The sequence below is a fragment of the Trachemys scripta genome, chromosome 2, assembly GCF_013100865.1.
Source record: "Trachemys scripta elegans isolate TJP31775 chromosome 2, CAS_Tse_1.0, whole genome shotgun sequence".
Lineage (NCBI taxonomy): Eukaryota > Metazoa > Chordata > Testudines > Emydidae > Trachemys > Trachemys scripta.
The window spans coordinates 44,961,673-44,983,107 of NC_048299.1; the positions used below are offsets into that span (position 1 = coordinate 44,961,673).

The window sequence follows — 21,435 nt, forward strand, 5'->3', positions numbered from 1 at the left end:
CTATTCTCCTCCTAGACCGAAGGAGCAGGCTTGATGTTTTCCAGTCATCGGAGAGGGGGGAGGGAAGGGGGGAGGGTCATGAGAATCCTGCATCCAAACCCTTGAATCTCCGGACATCCACGCCACAGTAGTTTCCCACCCCCACCATTAACAGCGTGGTGATTCAGTAATCAAGCCTTTCCCTCTGCTTGCATGTTACTTCCCATCCCAACAGGCTAAGAACCATGAAAAGGGAGGTTGTGCTAAAATGATAGCATTAATTTATACATTATTTTACTTCGGAAACTGTGATGGACCTGGTAAGCAGGAAACGACCTTATCTAACAACCCTGCACAACCCCTTCCCTTGACCATGTGTGTGGAGGGAGCCCAGAAACATGTAAAGACCCTGACCTGGGATGTGTCATGGTTCTTGGGATTATGGCAATGGCATGTCAAGCCAGGAGCAGCAAGGAAGCTGGTTGCATGGAGAAACCACCAGGAACTGTGTAGCCCAGGTGTGACTGCTGGGTGCATGTCTGTGTGGGACTTGAGAGGAAGCAGCAGAGACTGGGCAGGAAGCCAGTACAGAGGGGCCCCAATGAAAGAGATACCACTAAGTGATCCTGGCTTGGAAACCTGCGAGTTCCTATTTGCTTTGAATAGAAGACTGGGCTGAAGAGGGCACCCCAGGCAATAAGCCTGAAGACTCTGAACTTTCTACTGGACTGCCCCAGCAGCCCAAATAAGAACTGCTATTGTTTACTTTGAGTTGTAAGTGTTTAAGCCTCCATATCGAGGGTATTTGCAACCTCTGCTTTTCTTGCCATCCCTGGGAAAATTCTCTCTTTAGCTAAGTGTCTGAGTGGTTATTGGAATCCATCTGTACTAGTTCTTAGGGGGCAAGCGACTGAATCACCATCAGTGCTTGCCTCTGAGTTACACTGGCACCCCAGTAGTACCTTAGAAGTAGTGAACCTGTCATCAAGGGTTTAACTAGGTCAGTCAGAGTATTATGGGTTGAGTGGACTTGTAGGCTCTAAAGTTTTACATTATTGGTTATTGAGTGCAGTTATGTAAAAGAAATTCTACATTTGTAAGTTGCACTTTCACAATAAAGAGATTGCACTACAGTGCTGGTATGAGGTGAATTGAAAAATACTATTTCTTTTGTTTGTTGTTTTTACGTGCAAATATTTGTAATCAAAACTAATATAAAGTGAGCACTGTACACTTTGTATTCTGTATTGTAATTGAAACCAATAGATTTAAAAATGTAGAAAAACATCCCAAAATAGTTAATAAATGTCAATTGGCATTCTATTGTTTAACAGTGTGATTAAAACTGCAATTAATTGTGATTATTTTTTTAATCACGATTAATTTTTCTGAGTTAATCGCGTGATTTAACTGCGATTAATCGACAGCCCTAAAATTAATACATTTCAAAGTAAACTAGTTGAAAAACAGTATTATTGCTTTCTATAGTAGGAGGAATGTAGCTCTTTGGATTGCTTGCTTTGGGTGTCAGTGACCTCACCAGTGCTTTTAGGAGAACACAGAGACCTGAACTCAGGCCTTGGCAAGCTAAACTTTGTTCAGTTCACCTTCAAAGAATGCTCATGGCCAGAAAAGTTGCTATGTGAATATGATGTCACTTTGGTCACTGTATTAGCTCCCTGGGGGTCTTCAAGAGATATCCACTTACTCAGCTGCCAAAATAATTTTTCACTACAGTTAGGACTGCAGAGTCAATGCAGCTACTGAAGAGCAAACTAGATCTTTTTCTGTTTCACGCATCACTAACAACATTATTAGTGATGTTCCAGTTGCAGAATCTTTTTAAAGATAATGATGCACAAGAAGAAGCAGGAAGAACATAGCTCTAGATCCCATTTCTATGGAGCCACTTAGTAATACCAAAATTTACATTTTCAGGTAAACCCCTGGTTTTATAGGTGCAGTGCTACACACGGTGAGAGTGGTGTTTTGTTATTCTGTTAGGTGCATATGCACAGAGAATTTGGCTCTACACATTCAAATGTACATCTTAAGGTCACAGTGGAAATTCATTAGTAAATTACAGTTCAGCAAGCTCATATTTATCTAGCTTTAATTTCCAATGTTACTCTCCAAATTTAGACCTAATTGTGATCTGCCCTTGTGCAGTTCCACAAAGTTTGGAGGGGTGAACCAGCAACAGTGAATAAAGACTGCTTGGTCTTTACTTCTTCCAGGAAGCAAAACACACAGAGAGGGACAGAAGGAGATGAGACCATGATTCAAATCTCTCTTTCCCCAGACCTGGGCATGGAGCTGGGCTGGTGCACCAGAAAGAGAAGGGGCAATCTGTACCATCCTTATAGATGAAACAGAGCATACACCCCTTGGGCTGACTAAGAAGCCCTGCAGGAGACGGTGCATACTTAGGCACCAGGCACACCTCTCTTGGTCATTCCTCAGAGTGGTGCAGCTATGTGCTGTCCCCTATATTGGGCTGTGTGAAAAATCACAAATTATAGCCTCTAGGAAGCATCTGAAAGTAGCCAACCAGTGATAAATATGACAAATCCCTACAAGCGAGGCCTGTTCCTGCTACGGCACAAAATGGAGTTTGGCTTGAGTGCACTTTTAGTTATATTGTGAAAGAATCTGTTTCAGCACAGCCCTAACCAATGATCCCCCGTTGAATTAAATGCAGTTCACGCTGTTTGAAACAGCAAAACAGAGTGTAACTGAGTGCATTTGAAACTATTTCTCCTGACCAGTGATTTAGGGGTAATTTACTAAAACTCTGAAATAATATCAGGTAAAGAAAGGGACCTCAGAAGGCAATATTGCTCAAACAAATCATGCTAGAAATACACAGTTGCCTCAAGGTCAGCATATTACAGAACCCATCCAATGATTTTAATTACCTCTGCACGGGGAAGCATGGGAAACTTTCCTAGATATTTTCTTTTCTTTAAAAGCTATGTTTTACCATTGCTTTAGTGGGTCTGGTAAATAAACCCAGCTTGCCTAGTGCTGAAATTGACAGCTCTGAAATCAAATTATTATTATATTTATATAGTGTTGTACATATACAGTGTTTTCAAACACAGATAAGTCCCATTCACTAGGCATGAAACGAGAATTTACACAACATTTTACTCTGTAAACTAAGGGCCAGTGCCATGGTGGCATGTCTTATAGTGCAGTCATGCCCTAGAACGTCCAGCCAACTTTTGTACTTTCTAAGTGGTTACTCCCTTTTCATGTGCAGAAATGAAATATTTAAACATGACCCCAAAATAAATGTATTCGTTTCACTGTTCTCCTGTTTGGGCCTGATCCACCACAATAAATCTGAACTCTGAACTGTGGAGCATTCATAAACCCGATGTGCTTGCTCTGGTGCAGGCTGAGCTATTCAACTGACAGAGACGCTGCACATACCTTTCCCCAATTATGAAGTTGTCCAGGGACAAAAAACTTCCCGCTGTTTAGGGCTCATAATGATCCATGCATTTTTAAATCCTAGAGTATGTAAAATCCTCCCTTCCCATGAACGTTGCTAATCTCACAAGAAAAGGGAGAGACGAATTCTATCTAATCTGGAATTTATAGGAAGGAGATGTTCTCTGGGGCTTAAACTGGGAGAAACTTTTAAGTGCTGTTTAATTCTTAAGGTCTCTGATCAGTGGTGATCCATGGAATACTGAGTCCCATATAGCTCAGGAGCTGAGGAGGATGCCACACTCTTAAGAAGCGATCCCTCCCAGTGAAAGGGGCGAAGCATTGCATTCTGCTGTTGCTTTCTATAAAGGAATCATAGAATCATAGAAGATTAGGGTTGGAAGAGACCTCAGGAGGTCATCTAGTCCAAACCCCTGCTCTAAGCAGGACCAACCCCAACTAAATCAACCTGTCATGGGAGAAGTGGTTGGGGAGGAATTAAGCAACAGATGCAGGTTCAAGCCAGTTCTCATTTTTGTCTCATCTAGTTTATACCTAAGCCCACAATTTTTTTTCCTGGTGAGGTTTGGTTTCTTCCTATCATAAATGAGAAGAAGCTCAGCAGACATGAAACCTGCAGAGAGGGTGCTGGACAGCACAGGGTAAATTCTGTCAGCTGCAGCTTAGGTTTGAAATAGATAGATATGGGCAAAGAATCCTGAAATGGATATAAATGAGAAAAAGGACAAAGATCGCTTCCCAGATGTGTTCGTGAGTTTTGTGATATGGGCTAGGCACTCATTCACTGGGAATTGGAATGAGACCAGAAATTCATTATCTGTAGCCCGCTAAAGAAAGTATTGATGGTAAGGGCCTTCTGTCACCACTTACCTGGGCTGGATTTATAGCAAATAATTTTAAAGTGAAAGAGTCTGCATCCCATTGTAAGGGACTGGCTGTGTGTATGTGCATGTGTTGTCTTTTACTGGCCAAACAACAGAGGAGAATGAGGGCTACCCCTTGGGCTATTATTACTCCCAACCAAGGGACATCTTTTGCGGACACAATAGAGGCCTGCATATCTGGTGCTGAAGGAGCAGAATTCTAGACCTGGCTTCCTAGGTTGTGTGCATGTGATTTACATTGTTGTTGCATCTGTTCTCTGCAGCACATGGATTTGTAACGTCAGTTACAGGGAGTTGAGGATGTTTACTTACTTATCTGTACATTGCTCTGAGATACTTAGATAAATTACCTTATACGTTTGGGGTTAGAAATTTACATGTTCAACACTTGGCCATTTCTTCCAAGACTACCATCATCAAGGATACCAACTACTATTAACTTTCACAGACATGTGTGTATTAATTACAATGAGTGCACACATTGTCCTGTGCAAATAAATGAAATCCAGTTCAAATTTAAAATCCCAAGAGATCAAACTTAGGTCCTAATACACACCCATGAATAAAGCTAGTAATGTGTGCAAGTGGTGGCAGGATCAGGTCCCTAGTGTATAAAAGTGCCATAAACATTGGAAAGAAGTGACCGAGAAGATATGAATTATAAAATACATACCCCAGCCCAAGAGGTAATACCAGTGCAAACGCTGCTCTTCAGCAAATACTGCCACCACAATTAGAGTGTGAAGATATATGCCTTCGCAGAGCATCCAGAAGTAGTTACAACCCAGCATGTATTGGTGAAAAAACTGCAGCACTTTGCAGCTTACCTGTCAGACAAATTGGAGAGTAGTAAACTGCAGATCTGGGCAGATAATGGTTTACAAATTGTAACCAAGCAGGCAAACAAAATATCAGTGCTAAGCTTCAAGACAACCTTTCCTAGCATTTGCTAGATTTCTTCAGCGAATGTCAGTGGCAGGGCTATAACATATTGATAAATCAGAAAAATGCAGTCAAGGTCTCTCATAACTGATAAAAATCAGGTGCCAGCAACAAAATTCAAGAAAGCATGATCTGGTAAAACCACACTTCAAAACATTTTTAGTCTATGAGTTTTAGAATTGAAGTCTGGGCTTTTTAGAAAAAGCTGTTTACAAGTTCTGTGCAGAAGAGATAACAACTGAGTCCGCCAAAATGTCTAATTCAGCTGTTTTCTTTTACATTTATTCAAATCATTACAAGCTATAAACATCTCTCCTGTTTGATTTTATATCTAATAATCCCCAAAAATGTATACAGGGAATGGACCATATTTACAGGTGTGTCTACACTTAGAACGCTACAGCGGCACAGCTGTGTGCTTCAGTGTAGACACTACCTACTCTGAGAGGAAGGGTTTTTCTGTCGGCATAGATCTTCCACCTCTCTGAGAGGCAGTAGCTAGGATGAAAGAAGAATTCTTCCATCAACTTAGCGCTATCTATATGGGGATGTAGGTTAGCTTAACACCATTCAGGGGTGTGGATTTTTCACATCCCTCACTGATATAGTTAAACTGACCTAATTTGCTAGTAAACCTGTAATTTGCTAGTGTAAATCACACCTAGAACTCTTAATTCACTGCTACTGAGGATGAACTGCTATTGGAGTCAGAGGGAGTTTCTCCTGGTTAATGTCCCATGAATGCTGATGAGGGCCTCTAAAGGCATATGCGGCGTTACTGTACTTTCCACTGCTCTTACGGAAGCAAAAAACAAGAGGAAAAAAAGGAGGAGAGGTGTTTACAAAGGGCCAGACTGTGCCCAGCTTCTGTGCCACTTTTCAAAAAAGGAAGGTGTGAGGATTCGCTCACCTTGGTGACCTCTAGGAGAGGTTAAGCATAACTGCAATCCTTGCACTCGCTTGAGCACAAGCCCTGCATAAGGTCATTGCTACTAGAAAGCTGAAATGGGACCACGGCCATTGGCTCACAGGTTGTGGAGGGAAACCTGACAAGTCCAGTTGTCTACCATTTTCTGCCTACCTGCCAAAGTTCCAATGGTGCAGAGCAACTCTGTATCTCTCCCTAAATGAGGTAGAGTCAATAAAGCACAGTCAAGCTGAGAGGATTGAGCAGGACAAGGCCAGTTGCCTTTACAGGTCAAGATTTCAAGTTCTCTGCAAATCATATCTTATTGCCACTGGGTATGAGGAGAATTCTGTCTGTATACAGAGGGGCTCCTTGCATCCCAACATGTAAGGGGGTTTTGAGGATGCAAAAGGCGAGGCTGTTGCTGCGGTGTCTGCCAGAATCCATTGGCTTGTGGCAGGGAAGCACAGGAGCCTCAGAACACCAAGGCTGCAGTAGTGACTGTGGAGTGACAGCTGCCATTCTGTAGCTGAAGGAGCAGATTCCTTCCCATTGACTTCTGTCGAGCTCCCCAGGGCACAGCCTGATTACTTGGGCTGTGAGGCGGGTTTAGGCTTGATTTGCCTCTTTAGCATCAAAGTTCTCTTTTGCGAACAGGGGCTGCTAACAGGGAGTTTCGCAAGGGAGTGAAGGAGGAGCAAATACAGCACCCTTGGGGTAAGTGACTGTCTGAGGGGTGTGTTTGTTTGTGTTTGGGGATTACTTGCTGTGTGCTGAGTTTGTGTTTGTCAGTCTGTTTGGTTGTTTGAAGGACCGTGTGCTGTGGCTGGCAGTTGGAAGCTGTGAGCTTCAAAGGAAGGTCTGAAAGCTAGAAGCCTCTGGTAATTGGCTGAGCCTTAATCAGTGGGCGGAGCATTCACACAGGCCAGGGATTTATAAAGCAGCGCACAAGTAACCAGGGAGCTTTTGCGAACAGGGGCTGCTAACAGGGAGTTTCGCAAGGGAGTTTGGAAGGGGAATGGGAAGGGAGCAGGGGTCCCTTTATTCCCCTTAAAACCTATAAACCAAACTACATTCAAAACTTCTTGCTTAAACGACCCCCTTCATTAACTAGGAGACAATGCAGGCAGAAGCCCAGCTGTAGAGTGGGGGCTATCCAGTTCATTGCACTGAGTGCAGCATGTACGATTACCTGCCCTGCGGGTGGGTGGCGTATGTGTGCATTCGGTGCAAGGAGCTCCTGGCCCTCAAAGACCACGTACGGACTTTGGAGGCCAGGGTAGCGGAAATGGAGGAGCTAAGAGAGGCAGAGAGGTATGTTGATGAGGCTTTCCGGGACACTGTAGAATTGTCCCACCTCCGGTCAGACAGCCCCTGTGCTGTTGAGGAGGGTGAAAGGCCCAGGGAAGCAGAGCAGTCAATGGGAACAGAGGGAAACCTTCCCATAGTTGGGACCCTCCTTCCAGATGGTGCTGGGGTTGCCTCTCACACTGAGGTTACCTCTTCGGGGGAGGGAACTCCAGCTGTTAGGAAAAGGCAGGTGTTAGTAATGGGAGATTCGATCATTAGAAACGTAGATAGCTGGGTTTGTGATGTCCGTGAGAACCGCATGGTGACTTGCCTGCCTGGTGCAAAGGTTGCCTCTCGAGGCATCTAGACAGACTTATGTGTAGTGCTGGGGAGGAGCCGGTGGTCGTGGTACATGTAGGTACCAATGACATAGGGAAGGGTAGGAGAGATGTCCTGGAGGCCAAATTTAGGCTGCTAGGGAAGAGACTGAAATCCAGGACCTCTATGGTGGCATTCTCAGAAATGCTCCCAGTTCCACGCGCAGCACCAGGTAGGCAGGCAGAGCTTCAGAGTCTCAATGCGTGGATGAGACGATGGTGTAGAGAGGAGGGGTTTACATTCATTAGGAACAGGGGAAACTTTTGGGATGGGGGGAGCCTATACAGGAGAGATGGGCTCCACCTAAACCGAAGTGGAACCAGACTGCTGGCACTAAACATTAAAAAGGTTGTAGAGCAGTTTTTAAACTAGGAGATGGGGGAAAGCCGACTGCTGCAGAGGAGCACGTGGATCGGACAGAGACTTCTCTTAGAGGAGAGTCTAATGATAGATTTCAGAGTAGCAGCCGTGTTAGTCTGTATCCACAAAAAGAACAGGAGTACTTGTGGCACCTTAGAGACTAACAAATTTATTAGAGCATAAGCTTTCGTGGACTGCAGCCCACTTCTTTGGATGCATACAGAGTGGAATAAATATTGAGGCGATATATATATACACACATACAGAGAGCATAAACAGGTGGGAGTTGTCTTACCAATTCTGAGAGACCAATTAAGTAAGAGAAAAAAAACTTTTGAAGTGATAATCAAGATAGCCCAGTACAGACAGTTTGATAAGAAGTGTGAAAATACTTACAAGGGGAGATAGTTTCAATGTTTGTAATGGCTCAGCCATTCCCAGTCCTTATTCAATCCTTTGTTGATTGTGTCTAGTTTGCATATCAATTCCAGCTCAGCAGTCTCTCGTTGGAGTCTGTTTTTGAAGTTTTTCTGTTGTAATATAGCCACCCGCAGGTCTGTCATTGAATGACCAGACAGGTTAAAGTGTTCTCCCACTGGTTTTTGAGTATTATGATTCCTGATGTCAGATTTGTGTCCATTAATTCTTTTGCGTAGAGACTGTCCGGTTTGGCCAATGTACATGGCAGAGGGGCATTGCTGGCACATGATGGCATATATCACATTGGTAGATGTGCAGGTGAACAAGCCCCTGATGGTATGGCTGATGTGATTAGGTCCTATGATGATGTCACTTGAATAGATATGTGGACAGAGTTGCCCGATGCCATAGGACCTAATCACATCAGCCATACCATCAGGTCGTGCATGGGGGGGAGTGGCACTATATGTGAAAGAAAATGTAGAATCAAATGAAGTAAAAATCTTAAGTGAATCCACATGTTCCATAGAATCTCTCTGGATAAAAATGTCATGCTCTAATAAGAATATAACATTAGGGATCTATTATAGACCACCTGACCAGGACAGTGATAGTGATGATGAAATGTTAAGGGAAATTAGAGAGGCTATCAAAATTAAGAACTCAATAATAGTGGGGGATGTCAATTATCCCCATATTGACTGGGAACATTTCACTTCAGGACGAAATGCAGAGAAAATTTCTCAATACTTTAAATAACTGCTTCATGGAGCAGCTGGTACGGGAACCCACAAGGGGAGAGGCAACTCTAGATTTAGTCCTGAGTGGAGCGCAGGAGCTGGTCCAAGAGGCCCAGCCTATATATATATATATATACTATAACAAGGCCGCTTGGAAATAGTGACCATAATACAATAGTATTCAACATCCCTGTGGTGGGAAGAACATCTCAACAGCCCAACACTGGCATTTAATTTCAAAAAGGGGAACTATGCAAAAATGAGGAGGTTAGGTAAACAGAAGTTAAAAAGTACAGTGACTAAAGTGAAATCCCTGCAAGCTGCGTGGGCACTTTTTAAAGACACCATAATAGAGGCCCAACTTCAATGTATATCCCAAATTAAGAAACACAGTAAAAGAACTAAAAAAGAGCCACCGTGGCTTAACAACCATGTAAAAGAAGCAGTGAGAGATAAAAAGATTTCCTTTAAAAAGTGGAAGTCAAATCCTAGTGAGGCAAATAGAAAGGAGCATAAACACTGCCAAATCAAGGGCAAGAATGTAATAAGAAAAGCTAAAGAGGAGTTTGAAGAACAGCTCGCCAAAAACTCCAAAGGCAGAAATAAAATGTTTTTTCAGTACATCAGAAGCAGGAAGCCTGCTAGTGGAGCCCCTGGATGATTGAGATACAAAAGGAGCGTCTAAAGACGATAAAGTCATTGCGGAGAAACTAAATGGATTCTTTGCTTCAGTCTTCATGGCTGAGGATGTTAGGGAGATTCCCAAACCTGAGCCGGCTTTTGTAGATGACAAATCTGAGGAACTGTCACAGATTGAAGTGTCACTAGAGGAGGTTTTGGAATTAATGGATAAACTTAACATTAACAAGTCACCGGGACCAGATGGCATTCACCCAAGAGTTCTGAAAGAACTCAAATGTGAAGTTGCGGAACTATTAACTAAGGTTTGTAACCTGTCCTTTAAATTGGTTTCTGTATCCAATGACTGGAAGTTAGCTAATGTAACACCAATATTTAAAAAGGGCTCTAGAGGTGATCCCGGCAATTACAGACCAGTAAGTCTAACGTCGGTACCAGGCAAATTAGTTGAAACAATAGTTAAGAATAAAATTGTCAGAGACATAGAAAAACAAACTGTTGAGCAATAGTCAACATGGTTTCTGTAAAGGGAAATCATGTCTTACTAATCTATTAGAGTTCTTTGAAGGGGTCAACAAACATGTGGACAAGGGGGATCCAGTCGACATAGTGTACTTAGATTTCCAGAAAGCCTTTGACAAGGTCCCTCACCAAAGGCTCTTACGTAAATTAAGTTGTCATGGGATAAGAGGGAAGATCCTTTCATGGATTGAGAACTGGTTAAAAGACAGGGAAAAAGGGTAGGAATAAATGGTAAATTTTCAGAATGGAGAGGGGTAACTAGTGGTGTTCCCCAAGGGTCAGTCCTAGGACCAATCCTATTCAACTTATTCATAAATGATCTGGAGAAAGGGGTAAACAGTGAGGTGGCAAGTTTGCAGATTATACTAAACTGCTCAAGATAGTTAAGACCAAAGCAGACTGTGAAGAACTTCAAAAAGATCTCACAAAAACTAAGTGATTGGGCAACAAAATGGCAAATGAAATTTAATGTGGATAAATGTAAAGTAATGCACATTGGAAAAAATAACCCCAACTATACATACAATATGATGGGGGCTAATTTAGCTACAACAAGTCAGGAAAAAGATCTTGGAATCATCGTGGATAGTTCTCTGAAGCTGTCCATGCAGTGTGCAGAGGCGGTCAAAAAAGCAAACAGGATGTTAGGAATCATTAAAAAGAGGATAGAGAATAAGACTGAGAATATATTATTGCCCTTATATAAATCGATGGTACGCCCACATCTCGAATACTGCGTACAGATATGGTCTCCTCATCTCAAAAAAGATATACTGGCACTAGAAAAGGTTCAGAGAAGGGCAATTAAAATGATTAGGGGTTTGGAACGGGTCCCATATGAGGAGAGATTAAAGAGGCTAGTACTCTTCAGCTTGGAAAAGAGGAGACTAAGGGGGGATATGATAGAGGTATATAAAATCATGAGTGATGTGGAGAAAGTGGATAAGGTTATTTACTTATTCCCATAATACAAGAACTATGGGTCACCAAATGAAATGAATAGGCAGCAGGTTTAAAACAAATACAAGCAAGTTCTTCTTCATGTAGCGCACAGTCAACTTGTGGAACTCCTTACCTGAGGAGGTTGTGAAGGCTAGGACTATAACAGCGTTTAAAAGAGAACTGGATAAATTCATGGAAGTTAAGTCCATTAATGGCTATTTTCCAGGATGGGTAAGGAATGGTGTTCCTAGCCTCTGTTTGTCAGAGGATGGAGATGGATGGCAGGAGAGAGATCACTTGATCATTGTCTGTTAGGTCCACTCGCTCTGAAGCACCTGGCATTGGCCACTGTCGGTAGACAGGATACTGGGCTAGATGGACCTTTGGTCTGACCCGGTACGGCCATTCTTATGTTCTTATGTTAAGTTCTTATGAGACATTTTTTTCTGTCACACAAGCAGAGTACTGTACATATTCTCTCTCTCTGGAGGACTCAGCCTGCTCCTCCTTGCTAAAAAGGCTGGTTTTATCACTCCTTGAAACTGTCTTTTCTTGCTATAAAGCACACACATTTACTTCAGAGTGGTAGTCGTGTTACACATTTACTTGCGTTTCAATATCTGGGTGTGAATTTCAAGGCTTAGGAAAAAGAAGAGCTGACAGAATTAACTTGCAGGGCTGACTTTATTGTTATCATTTCTTTTTCCAGTCCCGACACAGACAGACGAGGCAGTTCATCATTTTCCATGGTGCAGCTGAGTAGCTTTGACAAAGCGCACAGACAGAGGAGTAGGATGTAATACAAATGTTTTGTATGAAAAAAATAAAATCCTGTTTTTTATATTGGCAAATGTGCTCATTATGGTGCTTAATTGCATCTCATATTGTTTTTCACAAGTCTGGGTCAATATGTGCCATGCCTCAGCCCTTAGCATATGCTGAATATAGCCTGTCAGCTGGGGGGCCAACCTTTCTCCATTCACTTCTTATTGATTGCTCATCCGCTTGAGCATTGCCTTGGCTGACAGGCACACAGAGCTTTGCAAAGATTGCTGTTGAATCTTGTTGGCATTTTACCTGACATAAAGTAACTATGCCAAGGTCTAAAATGTCAGTGAACTTCTGTGGTGAACTCGTCATTATCTTGCAGACAGAGGGATCAAGAGGAGCATATCTTACATCTGGCCAGTGACAGCCAAGCACTCCCTTAAGTGTTGGAAGGCACCAGCTTGGCACCTTCAGACACACGTTGTATCTAGCAGCTATTACAAATTATGGTAATTGTCTGAGAGTGCCGCCTTCGGGCACAGTGTCTGCTGTGTGAGTATTGAACTTCAGGGTGCTCCTGTCCCATGTTAAACACCAGACTTCATAAGGCCACTCCACTTGGTAGTCCTGACGAGTCGATTGGCAGTGGCTGGGGTTTGGGAGAAGAAGAAATGATTGGCAGATGCTGCCTGATGCTTTCTGGTCAGCCACTGCCAAATCAACAATTTTGTATTTCCCATCTGAAACAGTAATGAATCTGGAGTTTATTGCACTGTGAATGGCAGCTGCAGTTGCATTTTTCCACCAGGTATATGTCCACACTTGTAGGGTAATTTGACCAAAACCAGTCATTGACATAATTTTCTCTTCACAGGTAAGATGTAACTCACACATAAGCACAGTACAAGTTTCATGGACACTAACTATATTTATTTCCCACGATGCAACACTTCCCAAGCTTCATTTTCTTTATATTTATTTCCAGTATCCCAAACAATTAAAGTTTGTAGCTTTCTAAATTAAATTCTGTACCTATCTGACAAGCTAATTCCCACACACCCATATCAATTTATGGCTTCTTTGAGGCACTTAGTCACTAGATATGCAATTGGTTTAAGGAAACTATCAGGCTAGGCATGAGGGATGAGTTTGATTACGGTGGATCACATCTCATTAATTTGAGACTAAATTCAAAAAGGTTGGCTTGAATGGTTTAAACCTGGCAATCCATCAAGATGGATCATGTTTAATGAACATTATTCAAAACATGGAGCAAATCAGTTTTTGCTTATGATGAACAAAACAGTACAGCATCTTTCATTTGTGTACAAGTGGTGTCATGGAATTTGTGTGTAACAGCTACAGTCACAAGCAGCATTTTTCTTAGTCCTTGTCAGTTCTATTAATGTGAAAGAAAAAAAATGAATGCTGAAGAAGAATTTACATTATATTGGGAGGCACAGTTACCAAGTCATTTGCCATATTATTAAAAAATGCTGACAAATATAGAAGCACTGTATCCGCACAGATTTGTCTGAGCTATGAAAAACCATGCCTGATCCAAACTAGGTTTCTGTAAAGTGCTTACGTTACTGTAACAATTATATTGAAACTGCAAAAAGTTAAAGGAACAACTCTTCCACCATCTACATGCCTGATAACTTTGACTTACATAATTAATTTAAAAAAGTAATTTAATGTGGCTCTGTCACATGTTACACTCAAGTTCCTTAGGCCAGGCCTACACTACAAACTGACATCAGCCTCACTATGTCACTCAGGGGTGTGAAAAATCCACACCCCTAGCAATGCAGTTATACCAACCTAACTCCTGGTATAGACAGCGCTGTGTCGATGGGAGATCTTCTCCTGTCAACACAGCTACCGCCTCTTGTGGAGGTGAATTAATTACACTGGTGGGAGGAACTCTCCCCTTTGCATAGTAGCATCTTCACTACAGTGGCACAACTTCACTGGTGCAGTTGTGCTGCTGCAGCATTTTAAGTGTAGACCTGTGCTTAGAGTATAAGCTTTTGGGGGCAAGGACTGTCTCCTTGTTATGAGTCTGTAAAAAGCCTAGCACAATTGGGCCCTGGCTTCTAGGTGAAACCACAATAAAAATAATTCCAGCGATATTATAATTATTAATATTAATAATAATCATAAAAGTATTCTGCTATCTAAAACCCACACATTTCTTTGAGACATTTCCAGCTACAATACATAACAGAAATAATGCAGGGGATACAGAAACTGATCAGAACATCCCTACATGGGTAATTCATATATTTTCTCTTACACATATCTGTACAATCAGATTTTAGCAAGACAAGCCAGAGGCTGGATTTTGTGGTGCTCTCAAGGTCTACAGCCCCGATCCGGCCAGAAGATCCAGAGCAGAGCTCCATTCAGAGATTTCATGGGGGTCCGCTCATGTGGATCGTCTTGCAGGACTCAGACAGAAGATATTGCTTTAAACTGCAAGTTACATTTTATCTGTTCCTCTGTTAACACAAGGGCACTTGCTCATATATACTTGACTCTTCTCAGACAAGACTTTCCATAACACCTGATCACCTCTGAATAAAAAACACTATTCAAGAACTAACCATTATATATTAGTCTCATAATCCATGAGAACTACACACATATAGCATAACACCATAAAATATCATATAAAATGAATACATTTGATACTAGACAGATTTTTCATACCTTCTCAGTAGTTTGGATGAATGGGGCAAACTTTGGTCACAGCTTTGGACACACCTGAAGAAAGTCTCATTGATTTCCTGCCTTTCCTCCCTGAGAGCCATTCCCTACAGTGTTCAGGGGGTCAGGCTGACCTGGAGATCTGGCGTTTCTATCTCCCTGAGCCAGCTTTGAATAATCTAGTTCTAAGAGTATTAGAGCAAGTGCTAACTGCACAGAATAAAACCTCTCACTTCTAATTCCCTCTCTGTTTACTTGTGATCACTCTGGGTGTGCACACAATTTAAGTTCAAACAATTTCAGAGAAACCGCTCTGTGACAATGAGCCAGACAAGGTTATTATTTTTATATTAAGCCATCTATGTGGGCCAGATTAAGTCAAAAAGTGCCAAATTTGCCTCAGTTTGTTTTAAAGAGAAATAAACATATTAGATCCTCACTCGGGGGTCAGTCAGTGCAGTTCCATTGACTTCACTAGAGCTCTCCTGATATAAACTAGCTGACGATCTGCCCCATTGCATAGTTGTACTGACTGCTGCAGTAGCTGTATGTGATTTATTATCTGCATTCAGTTTGAAGGCAATAAAATATTTTCTCAGACATTCTTATTTAGTATTAAAAGGGAGTGTGGTTGGGTTTCAACTACTGAGCTGCCTCATAATTTTTTCTGGTTATTAGATTATTATTCTAGGAAAGTATCCTTAAATTCCAAGTATCCATATTTTGGACAAATAAGCAGTAAAGGACTTTTCCAAAGTAATGTTATGCTAAGCAGTGTGACTCGAAAAAACCAGCTATCAGAACACATCATACCTGCTCATATGTCAGTACCTATTTTCAGAAGTTTATGACTCACCCATTAAAACATGTTCCAGTCAGAAATATGGCACACAGGCTCTCAGACTAAGATGGATGTTTTAATATACTTTTTTAAAATTTAAATTTAAAAAACAAAATGGACACAGCTCAGAGGTTGACACTGCATTCTGTGTAGCACAATTTTAAAAGGGTACAATTTTCAAAAGTACCTACATGATGTAGGATCCTAAGTCTCATTTTCAAAAATTACTTAGGAACTTACCCTAAATCTCATTGAAAGTAGAATAGGAATTAAATTCCTGAGGGACATATGTGTAAAGGTTCCTAAAGGTGCAGGTTTTCAAAAGGCACCTAGGTGCCTAACTCCCATAGGTGCCTAAACACTTCTGAACATCCCACTAGGTGCTAGTTCCATAAAGAGAGTTAGGTGTCTAATTGCCATGTAGGTACCTAAATCCAAAATTTAGGTCTCTAAATCCCCACTCAGCTACCACATAACCTTTAGGTGCTGAAGTCCCTAGGCACTCAGATTTCTGTGTTAAAGTCTCCATGGCACCTGAAAAGCTATAAGTGGGCATGCACAAAGCCACCTCAATCCTGAAGCCTAGGTGGCTAGCTCCTGCCTAATTCCTGGTGGGATCCTCATACTAGGCATTCCCCCTCCCCCAAATCTAGCCTATGGGGCCCAATCCAGTGCTGCACTCAGAAGCTGCCTAATAGGTCTTTGCACAAAACACTGGTGGGGGTGCCCCAACCTTATAACCTTTAGCCCAGTGGTTAAAGCACTCACCCATGAAGACCAGGGTTCCAATAATCAATGATCAAGAATTGATCATCAATAATTAATCAATAACCAAAATTTAATATGGTTTGAAATGATCAAATAATTAGAACTTGGCTAAGTCAGAGTGACTGAATGTATTAGAAAATTAGAGATCAGAACAGTGCCTAACAGATATAGGCCTCATGGTTACCAAAATCTGGAGAACCAGCCCCCCGGTGATGACAAGATGATCCCAGTCATGGTTCTGAAAATGGTATACAAATTGACATTCTTATAGCCCCCCTTTTTACAGTTTGGGTCTATTTCCTCATTTATTCAGACAGATACATTATATTTTTAGCACATTTTCTGATAATTTCAGACATCTGTTATTTACTTAGATCTTTTTGGTAAGTCCATCAAATTTTGCTAACTTAAGCATCTGTTCCTGCATCTTAGGACATAGCTAAAAATAATATTCCTTGCTTAACATTTCTTGTGCTGATAAGTTTTAGCAGGCTAGCATTTAGCTCTTCTTAGCATGACTCCTAAAGCATCATAGAATCATAGGACTGGAAGGGACCTTGAGAGTCCTAATCCTGGTCATCTAGTCCAGTCCCCTGCATTCATGGCAGGACTAAGTATTATCTAGACCAGGTGTTTGTCTAACCTGCTCTTAAAAATCTCCTGTCTCTAGCTCTGCTGCTCCTTTTATATGGCCACCCTGGGCTCTGACTGGCTGCCCCCTACAGCCTCTCTAGGCTGCTCGGAGGACTTAGCGCCATTGCTCCTTTCTTGGGATAGTTGTGGCAGGACCCTAAGGCCTCGAACAGGGGGCCTTTGAACCTAATCCACCCCGTCACAGACACTCATTGAAAGAAATCTTGGAAAGGAACATAGGACTGGAATGGGGATCCTGGGCCATCAAATCCAGTCCCTGCTATTGATGACTATACCATCATATAATCCCATTAATAAATGTATCAAGCTCCATTTTAAAAGGAGCCCCACTCTTCCTGTGGAAAGGCTGTTCCAGAACCTCATTCCTCTGATGGTTAGAAACCTTCTAATTTCTAGCTTAAATTTATTCTTGGCCAATTTATACCTTTTTGATCTTGTTCTAACATTGTCCTTTAGCTCAGTGGTTCTCAAACTAGGGCCACTGCTTGTTCAGGGAAAGCCCCTGGCGAGCCGGACTGGTTCACCTGCCTCGTCTGCAAGTTTGGCCGATCGCAGCTCCCAGTGGCCGCGGTTGGGAGCTGCGATTGGCCAAACCTGCAGACGCGGCAGGTAAACAAAGTGGCCCCGCCTGCCAGGGGCTTTTCCTGAACAAGCGGCGGCCCTAGTTTGAGAACCACTGCTTTAGCTTAAATAGCTCATCAATGAATATCAGGTTTGTTGTGATTTATCTGATTCTTGACATTTATGCCTCAATGTAACATTTTTAAGTGTATTGTTTTTGTAGTTGCAGAATCATAGAATAGTTCAGAGTCATTAAAGGCCCCCTTCCTATAAGGGCTTTGCTTTGAAAGATCAGATGAAAGTTTATGAAAGGCAACCTAACCCATAGATTGCACTCAGCACCACCTTCACTCCCAGGTCAACTGTTAGTATTTGTGCTAATTAATCTAACATTTAAGCATGATGTGATGGGCAACTCTGATTTTGTCATGCATGGGTTGTTCAGGGCAAATTATATACAATCTACTTGGTATTCTGCTTTTTAGAATAGCAAGTAGGCTGCAGAGTTAAAAGAAGTCCAAGGTCACCTTCTGTAATAACAATAATTAGATATTCCTGTCACTTATGTACACATCTGAAACAAGATACTTGCTTCCTTCAAGTCTCTTAGCTACTGGGAGAGATACAGAACTCCACATTGCTCAGATCTCTTGAGATTAATCAAAAAGAAAGGGGCAGGTACGTAAACATCTCAATAAAGCACAGAGAACTTGATTAGTGTCAGAGTCCATTCAACAATCTCTCCACTCCACTTAATAGTTGCAGCCTGGCAGGGACTCGCTACTCAGTCAATACAAAGGTTAAAATAAATATAGTCTCTGTAGTGTTTGATAAGAGTGTCAGGACGGATGAGGTAGAAAACAGACTTCACATCACTGCCAAAGTTCTGGTTATGTGAGTTTAGTGGACCTGTTAAAAATAGAGCAAGTGAGAAAAGATACATAATGGAAAATTTGTAGTAACAGTTCTGTTTCTTAGATGGCAGAAATGTGTAAGAATGACAAGACTGGTGACACGGGTAGGCAGCTGATACTAAAAGCAGGTTATCCTGGTCTGGTAATTCATGTTGATTAGTGTAGTTATCAGAATGCAAGTGCTGATGGATGAGAGCTAGCTAGTTTAGAAACAATTCAGAGAAGACTGTGGTAATGCTCAGAGGTTTGGATAAGCAATCAAATAAAATGGTAAATTAAATCAACACTGTTGATTGAGGGTCTGTTCCCTCTGTTTATTGCTCAAGTTTGCAATCTGGGGATTGTGTTAGTGCCACAGTGGCTCCTGAATGTTCAGGTGGCAACTGTGGTCGAGACTGCTGTTTTTTCACCTACATCTGGCAGGAAAGGTGCAGCCTTTCTCTCAGAAGTTGCTAGAGTTCTCCATGCCTTTATCACTTTATGATTAGACACTGCAATGCACTTTACATGGGGCTACAACATAAGATCATTTAGAGTTACATTTATGGAGAAAGTGATTAGGATGTTACAACTGCAGCGCTATTGGATCCATACTGGTTTCTCATTAGATGTAGATGGAATATCAGATGTTGTTTTGACAAAGAATGATTTGGGACTTGGCTACCTGAAAGACATTCATAGATTCCTAGACCCTTGTGATAATCTAGTCTGACCTCCTGTATAACACAGGCCATTGAACTTAACACAGGTCATGGAATTTATGAGAGAGAACATAATCTCTTTCTTTGTGATACTAGGATAGTTGAGATCTACAGAGATGATTGAATTAAGACTCTGCCTTAGGAGAGAATTCAGTAGCAATACTCATAAAGTAAGGCCTGCAGTGGTAAGGTAGTAGAATCTGGCCCAAAATAATAGCTTTGCTCTTAACGCCCCCAATTATTTTCTTTTTTTCTCCCCTGCTATCAGCTAATTAATTTAGCTAAATGATCTTTTGCCTCTCTATGGAAAAAGCATCCCTAATAATTTTCTTGAAAAAGTCTGAATCTTTCTCATGAATGGTAGCTGCATGATATGTTTTCAAGCTGAATTCAACTATTGTATGTGTGACACTGAATATTAATGCTCTTTACTGAAGTGCCGTCTAAGTATGCTGCAAATGGCCTTTTATCATTAATACTTGGATCCTACAGGTTGCATACGGCTGGTCATGATGTCACTACTTGGCATGGAATTGCTACCTGAAAAGGGAACTTGATACTGATGGGGTGAAATGTAACTCTAAATTTGCTTTTATATACAAAAGTTATGAAGAAATCAACAAGAATATAAAATCTTGGGGATAAATGGGAATCACTGATTTCTTTTTATGCTGTTTAATCCTTTACAAATCTGTCTTCAAAAATGAATGAAAATATTATTCCACCCAGGGAAACAGTGCATTCATTTTTAATAGTACATTCAGACATGAGGGAGAAAATACATTCTTTTTGTTTTTAATATGTCAATTCGGTATTTACGCTACATCTTCATCAGCGCTAATTGTATTAAGTCTTTAGTAACAGGGATAATTGTTCATTCCTAGGATAAACTATGAGAGGCTGACTAGGATGACTCACCGCTGAGTTACTCCAGTTTTATGCGAGTGTAGTTCCAATGAATTCAGTCACACTAGAGTAAAAACTGGAGGAATGCAGTGGTGCGTTAGGCCCTGAGTTTACTGTTGGCAGACACTTCCTTTGCAAATGACCCTCCGTTAATGTTAAGCAATAGAGGCAAACTAATAGCTCTTGAAGAAATTCTACATTCAGGCCACCACATAATCCATAACTGAGGCCTGCTGTGGGAAGAATGAGTCACGACAATTGGAGCCAAATCCTGCCTTCCCTCCATGAGCACAGCAGGCCCTTAGTACAGTCTAACCATTGTGGTTTGGTTGTGCTTGAAGGGAGAAGCAGAACAAAAGCAGAACAGAACTTTACCTGCATGCCACAGAGTCCTGCTCTGCACCACCTGCCTCTGTGGCTGTTTGGAAGGTGGTGGCTGTGCAGAACAACCCATACCGGGGAAATCTGGGCCAGCAGTCACCATTACTACTGGAATGTAGTTGCGGCTGTGCTGCTCTCATGGGGTATCCTTCACATAACACGTTAACTCGCGCTTTGCACATGGGACCAGAGTGTAGTCCTAGGCATGAAAGATTCCCCAGTGTTCTGAGACACCAGTGTATAAGGGCCCTTAGCTGTTACATAGCTAGACTGTGGTTTTTAAGACACAGCTCCTAGGGCAGAATGATCTCTTTGGTGCTACTCTTTGGGCACAGGGAGAATGCTGCATGCTCCATCAAAGGGAAGTTCAGTGGAATAGATTGCTCCCCTTGGTGTGTCAGCCCTGCTTTGTGGGCCAGGACCCTGCCCCCTTCTTAGAATTCCTACTATGAACAGTTCCTGTGCAGCCACAAAAGCACGTGGGATGCTTCTTCCTGGATTGTATGGTTGCACAGATACCACTCCCAACCTGAGCCATAATGATGAGGAAGCACAGGGCAGGGCTCAGATTGGTAAGGACACTGTGGTATCCTTAACTTAAAATCTCCTCAGCTGGGTTGGTTTGTCTTGAACCCTCAACAATATTTTAAGTGGGTTTATTTTCCTGATTGGTTTAGGAATGGGAATCAACTGTGTACAAATAATTCTTACAATGAGGTTCACAACAACACTAGTTATCATTCTGAAAGATGGTGCCAGCATTTGTT

At 41.8% G+C, this 21,435-nt stretch overlaps 1 protein-coding gene across 1 annotated transcript in view; it reads right to left on the reverse strand.

Annotated features, from left to right (window-relative positions):
• Positions 1-21,435, reverse strand: part of CALCR (calcitonin receptor) — a 117,453-nt gene that overhangs the window by 36,128 nt on the left and 59,890 nt on the right. Inside the window, exon 8 of the mRNA XM_034759351.1 lies at positions 4,996-5,149. Within this exon, the coding sequence (XP_034615242.1) occupies positions 4,996-5,149 (154 nt within the window). The remainder of the gene's footprint in view (positions 1-4,995; positions 5,150-21,435) is intronic.